At 32.6% G+C, this 7,016-nt stretch overlaps 1 protein-coding gene across 1 annotated transcript; it reads right to left on the bottom strand.

Annotated features, from left to right (window-relative positions):
• Nucleotides 1-4,821: 4,821 nt before the first annotated feature.
• LOC122582341 lies at nt 4,822-6,562 on the bottom strand. The gene is made up of 2 exons (XM_043754749.1): nt 5,809-6,562; nt 4,822-5,294 (listed from the first exon to the last, which is right to left on the bottom strand). The coding sequence occupies exons 1-2, from the start codon at nt 6,560-6,562 to the stop codon at nt 4,822-4,824; spliced, it is 1,227 nt and encodes a 408-aa protein (XP_043610684.1).
• Nucleotides 6,563-7,016: the final 454 nt, after the last annotated feature.

Raw genomic sequence — 7,016 nt, 5'->3', positions numbered from 1 at the left:
AAAACACTTTCCATAGTGAGTTTTTATTAAGGGGCAATTTAGTAATTTCGTATGTGATATATGAGTAACTATTTATATTTTAAGAGGGGTGCATAATCTTTATATAGGAGTATAGATGATAAGATATAACTAAGTAAAAAAAATGGAATAATTTAAAAGATTTATACATGACACCGAATATTTTGGATTAAGTTATATTTGACAACTTTAAATCTTGTTATCAAAAGATTTATTCGGAACTTTGACCACCTAATTAAATTTGACTAATCACTAAATTAAATATAATGACATGGCTATATATGTAAATGGTATAAAAATAGAACGATTAACACAAAAATGGCAACTAATCAAAAATCCAAGGTGTCAAACTCTTATAAATGTTAACTATGAAAAAAATCCTCTCTCTTAATTATATAGCGAGAACAATTGTATATCTTTTGAACCGATATGTGACACAATCTTTTCATGTGGTCACTTAAATACTAATATTAAAACTTTTTGGTGCCTACAATTTAAAATAAAATCCTAAATACAAAAATGTGAGAGGTCGAGACTTTTAGTGTAAATAAAAACAAAAATAAAAAGAACAAAAAGTGCAGGTAAAAGAGTTAAATAAAAAATAAATATAAAGAATAAAGATAAAAAGAATTTCCATAAACAATTTAAAAACCAACATATTAAAAAATAAAAAAATGTAAAAACAAAATAACATATAAAATTTCTAATATAAAAGTGCATAAAAATACAAAAAAAAAAATAAAATAAAAGAAATTATTTTCCTAATATTGGTGTAGTTTGCACATATATCGATGAATCATTTTTAATATACTAAATACGTGAAGAAACAAATATAATTAAGGACATGGTAATATTTTTTAACATAATAATTTAACATGTATAAATAAAAAATGTTAAAAAATTAAACCATTACAGTAGACAACTTAGTTGTGATTATGAAGTCAGCGTTAACATTAATAAAAGATGTTGTAATATATAATAGAGTATAACATTGAAAATGTTAAGTTGTCATTTTATAATATTATATATATATATATATTCTAAACATCACATACATATTGAGATATATGTTTTTTAAGATTTGAATATTAGAAGATACTAATGATGTGAAAAGTAATAATTATAGCCAATATTTATAATTTATATGATAAAAATCTCGTATAGATTCATGATAGCAACGTATTGTATCAAACAATCGAAAACGGTGTGAAGAAAAAAAATGATTTTTAAATATATATATACATTTTTAAAATTAATTTTTCATAATTTTATAATTAAAGTAATTTTTTAATCATAAAATTATAGTATTTGGGTCCTACCAAAGGTTTAGAGACTGCTTATAATATATATGAAAATTAGAGAAAAACTTCCAGCTTTGTTGAAAATGAGGATCGAACCCTTATCATTTATTTATAGAGATAAAGGCTTCAACCACTTGATCTTATCAATTTGGTTTTTAGGAGTAGAAATTAATATATGCCGTTAAAAAATAATAAAACAAAAATAATAGCAGTTTTTCTTTCAAACCGGGAAAGAACATGATTTACCCGCTATCAAAATTTGGCACGAAATTCAAAAGCTCTCACACACCCATCCCACCCTTCTTCCCCCCTTTTAGTTTTTAGATTTTACCTATAATTCCAAAATAATTTGGATATCTAAATCTAATTATGGTTACTGCTACCACTATTTCTTTATCTTGATATCGCTCTCTTCTTCCTATGCAAGACAACTGATTGGCAAAATACTAATATATATCTAAGGTTGGATTTGATTTTTTTACATGATTGATTTTTTAATTTCAAGTCTGTAATTATTATATAGATATGATATTTTGGTTATACGATTGATGATGATGATAAATGTTTTCTCAATTTTTTAACTTGAAGAAGGATTTTCAATCATCATCAACCGCACTGCTTTCTTGTTTGAAGAATCTCCTATTAATCATTTGAGGTAAATTTTCTTAACATTAGTTTTTGTTATAAGTTTGTATCTTTTTATCTATTAACACATGTTCTTGTTTTATTTTTGCAAGGCAATGCTTCATTGATATTGACATATAAATAAACATGTAACTTTTTTAACAATGCTTTGGGTTCCATTTTGAAACTTTGTCAATATATATAGGGATAATGGCACCGGAGTGTAACCAACTATAACGAAAAGGTTATGTAATGTAGTGACCTACTCAACAGGCTATGTTATGTATCAATCTTTGTTTTTTGGGCTATGTGATGTATGCTACCGTTAACTTCCAAGCTGTAGTTATTAAGTGCCATATCACCCGTTAAGTTTTGCCATGTAAGATGCCATTTATAATGTCTGATTACTCTTTTGCTTCTCACAAAACAAGAACCATTTGATAGGTGTCCATCAACATCCATTTCTGGTTTATATATCATCAAGATCCAGACATCACCCAAGCACCTAACTACCCCTACCATCAAGATCCAGCCATCGCTTCACTACCCCCGCCATCAAAATCCGACCATCGCCACCACCATCAAGATCTAGCCATCGCCGACTACCGCCATCATCAAAATCCGACTATCACCACCACCATCAATATCCGTCCTTCGCCACCACCATCGAGATCCAGCCATCGCCCACTAGCCCCACCATCAAAATCCAGCTACAGCTTGAAATTTAATGGTAGCATACACCACATAGCCCAAAAAACAAAGATTGATGCATCATATAGCCAGTCGAGTAGGTCACTACATTACATAACCTTTTGGTCATAGTTGGTTACACTCCGGTGCCATAATCTCATATATATATTATCATTTTTATACTTACTTTAAAGTTTTATTCATGGGTTTACTTTCTGCCCATTCTTGATTTGAAATACCAATATCAAATAGTTTTAATAGTTTTACACATAATCAACACAATAAAAGCCTCAACTCTGCAAGTATAGTTAATTAGTTACGGATTTAGGCATACTTAATGGTTGTGCTTTTTATTCCTTCATGGCTGTTATATATTCAACTTTTTCATAGTGGATCATTTACAACAATACAACTTCTTCGTAACTGTTTTCATAGTCACTTGGAACTGATTTGTTGTGCTAGGGCGAAATATCAGGATTCATTGATGTAAAGCATCTGACATCAATGCGGATTTATCCATCAATTTATTTTTGTTTTTGATTGAATTTGCATCAGAAAAAAGAAAATTAACTAAGAAATCAATGATTTTTTAAGAACTCTCTTTTAATCATTGAATTGTGCATCTGGTTTTCTATTTGCTTTTGGACGCAGAAATTATTGTATTAGAGCCAATGTCGTAGATACATGAACATTGGATTTAAATACACCTATATTCAATGTAGCAACATAACATATAGGAAATGTCAAGGTATTAGGTGTATGTAAAATAGATAATGGTGTAAATGATTGGATGAAACAAAGACTTAGCGTATTAAACCTAGTGCCTTCTGATATATGGCTTGAATTTGAATGGTATTAGATTTGACCTTATTATCACCAAGTATTGCAAGGTTTGGATCATTCAACATATACTCTGGTTTTTGCACTAAAGGTCGATTCAGCTGGAACCATAGTCACACATGTATACTGTTTTTATAAATTTTGTTTCTAGGAAAATTGGATGTAGATGCTTCTGTATTATCACTAGTCTAAGAATTTGAAACTTCATAAAAAAAACATGAATGTTATTGGAATGTTGTATGACTAAGAATCACCGACATAAAAACTTATTTTTCAATAATCCAACCCATTATTTAGGATTGACATTCAATTGGTAAATGTTTACTTTATCTAGTAAAACAAATTGTTAGAATAAAGTGTTATATCATAAAAAATTCAAGATTTAAACAAAAAAAGAATATATTTTTTAAAAATCAAAATGTCAAAAAAAGGTTTCAAAGAATATTAAAAAAAAACTGGACAAATAAATTTTTAAATTAAAGCAAAATATATAACTAATTTCTTTTTTCAAAGAAAGCTATTTTTATATTAGAAAATAAAAAAATACACGAGTTTTGTACGCATCAAGCCAACATATTTTTGTAACTGATGTTGTCATGTATTAGGGATTTAGTAATTGAAGTTCAATCATTAATAAAAAAATTCTTCAAAACTTTTTAGTGTGGAGAATATTTGTAACTGAAATTCAGTGTTAAATATTTTATGTTGTATTATGGGTTTAATAGGGACTAGAATTCACTAACAAAAAAATTTCCCTTCAAACCTTTTGGTGTGTAAATATCATTGTAACCACAATTTAGTCTTAAATTGTAGCCCATGTATTAGGTGCTTAGTTGGGACTCAAAGTTAGTCACTAACAAATATCCCTCTAAAACATTTTATTGTGCAAACACTTTTGTAACAGAAGTTTAGTCTTAAATTGTAGCACATGCATTAGGTGCTTAGTTGGGACTGAAAATTAGTCACTAACAAATACCCCTTAAAGACATTTTATCATGCAAATACTTTTGTATCTAAAGTTTATTTTTAAACATATTGCCTATGCATTAGACGTTTCATTGGGAGTGAAATTCAATCACTAATAGATTTCCCTCCAAATTCTTTTATTGAGCAAACATTTTTGTAACTGAAGTTTAGTAGTAAAAATGTTTTTCATGTATTATGGTTTTAGTTGGGACTGAATTTCAGTCACCAGCTGATTTCCCTCCAAAATGCAGAGAAATTTGTAACTGAAATTTAGTTTCAAGTATGGTGTCGATAATTCAGAGACTGATTTTTAGTCGTCACAATAAGTCAATGTAATATCAGTCCTTAACGATAACAGTAACTAATTTTTCAGTAACCAATACTATGTATCCGAGACTGATATATCAGTCCTTAACATTTCAGTCCTAGAAGACCATTTTTTTTGTAGTGCTATTTCTTGCATTTCGGAAGGAGCCAAAGGGTACGGTGACTTAGCTACTGGCATAGCGTTAGGTACAAGATCAATGCGAAACTTGACTTGTCTAGGTGGGGGTAATCCCACCACATCATCGGGAAAAACATCAGAGAAATCGCGCATGATAGGAATATCAGCTAACTTGACTACGTTATCAGTAGCACATATAAGGTGTCTGTCGATGGTTTCGGTTCGCTGACCATGAATCTCCAGTACATGTCCATCACTCATAGGTATTCTAAGAATTTTTGCGCAACAAACAATAGATGCATCAACACGGGACCAATCCATCCCAAAGATAACGTCAAAGCTACCTATTCCAAATGGAATCAAGTCAATGTAAAACAAATAGCCCTCAAGAGTAAGAATACATTTAGGCACTACACAATTTACACAATAAAGTATGCAAGTAACTTGTTGGCACATTTAAATTACACAAAAAGTTTGTGGACACGAAACTATAGTCGACTCTAGAATCGAATAACATAGTAGCATCATGATTGTTTAGAAGAAATGTACCAGTAACAACATTAGGATCATTGGCAGCTTCCACAGCATTTAAGGCAAAGACCCGACCTCTGGCTTGTTGTCCTTGGTTTGCTCTTAGTAGAGGTGGACCGGCAATCTAAAGCTGGTTAGGGTTCGCTGCTGCTGGAGTTGGCTGACGGTTAAGTCGAGGACATAGATTATGGTAGTGATCAGTGCCCCCACACTCATAACAAGCCCCTCAGTGGCCTTAAGTGTTTCTGGCATTAGGTGGGATAGCATTCAAAGGTACTACATTCAGTGGTGTTGCTTGAACTCATGGTGCTCTACAATCTCTTGCAAGATGGCCAAACCTTTGACAGTTGAAACAAGTTTTACATGGTGAAGTCGTCAGATGATGCAAATTACACTTGCCACAAAAAAGGTGTTGGCCCACATAACCCTTCTGGACCATCTCGGTCGCTGCATACACCCTCCCCATTCTGGCTCTTTTGTCTCCTCTAAATTCCCTCCTCGTACTCGTCTCCACCAACTCCCTTCTCTTGCTTCCTCCCCTACTTAGAATGTCACTCCGTACTAGTTCTTCAGTCAGACTTCCTGCCTTGCTTACAACATCTTGAATGGTGGTAGGTCCAGCAGTCACTACTTGCACACGAACATGTGGTTCTAACCCAGCAATATACTTCTCAATCCATTTTGGCTTAGGATCCACTAGGTAGGGAATAAATCTAGATAGCTCATAGAATCTGCTAGTGCAGCTAGCATGGTCTGCTCCGACCATCGTAAGCTGAAGGAACTCAATCTGTAATTTCTGTAACTCGTGGACAGGGCAAAACTCTGCTTGCATAAGCTCCTTGAACTCTCTCCAAGACATAGCCAAGGCTGCATCTCTTCCTACTCTAACAGGTATCTTATTGTTCCACCATGACAAAGCATCAGATACGAAACATCCAACAACATAAGTAACTCTCTGATCATAAGTGCAGTAACTCATAGAAATTACGGCCTCCATCTTTTCGGAGATAAGCAGTTCCTCCACCCTTCCCATCAAAAATAATAGCCTTGTAGTTGAAGAAATCTTTGAAGGTACATCCTTGACTGTATCTCGTATTGCCATTCTCCCTAACAATCGCTTCGCTCTCAACAACAACAACGACCTCATCTCTGACTTGCTTTGCCTCTTGAACCACAACTTTTTGTCTTTCCACTTTGATAGTGCGGTTTGGATCAATTAAATCACGATCTAACAACCTCTAATTGTGCGGAATCCACTTAGATTCGTCTTTGAGGTTTCTAAATAATTATGAACATATAATCACGGATACACATAGAATAAGATATAACAACAGATGTAAAACTCGTGAATATCATTAATCATAAGATTACAATCACCAAATAAGTATACATCTGACTGTCACGGGGTATAGATCTCTACCCCGTGAGCGTTGAATAGTTTCTGTTGCAACTCAAACCATTAAAACACAATTGTAACCTAATTCTAGTATATATATATAGGCTGTAGAAACGGGCTCGGCTTCTATCTTGTTCATGGGCTTCGACTTCCTTCACACAACTAGATGCCTCGTGCTGACGTCATCGCGAGGTGATGATGACGT

This window comes from Erigeron canadensis, chromosome 1 (assembly GCF_010389155.1).
Source record: "Erigeron canadensis isolate Cc75 chromosome 1, C_canadensis_v1, whole genome shotgun sequence".
In the NCBI taxonomy this organism is placed as follows: domain Eukaryota; kingdom Viridiplantae; phylum Streptophyta; class Magnoliopsida; order Asterales; family Asteraceae; genus Erigeron; species Erigeron canadensis.
Note: the sequence above shows the minus strand (reverse complement) of the source record. Positions and strands in the feature narration are given on the sequence as shown.

What these genes read in the sequence shown, in the direction of transcription:
- LOC122582341 (XM_043754749.1), bottom strand. Translation starts at nt 6,562, where the DNA reads ATGAGGTCGTTGTTGTTGTTGAGAGCGAAGCGATTGTTAGGGAGAATG. An exon ending in ACACCTTTTTTGTGGCAAGT is followed by an intron (nt 5,295 to 5,808) that starts GTAATTTGCATC and finishes TAAATTGTGTAG; the next exon opens with TGCCTAAATGTATTCTTACT.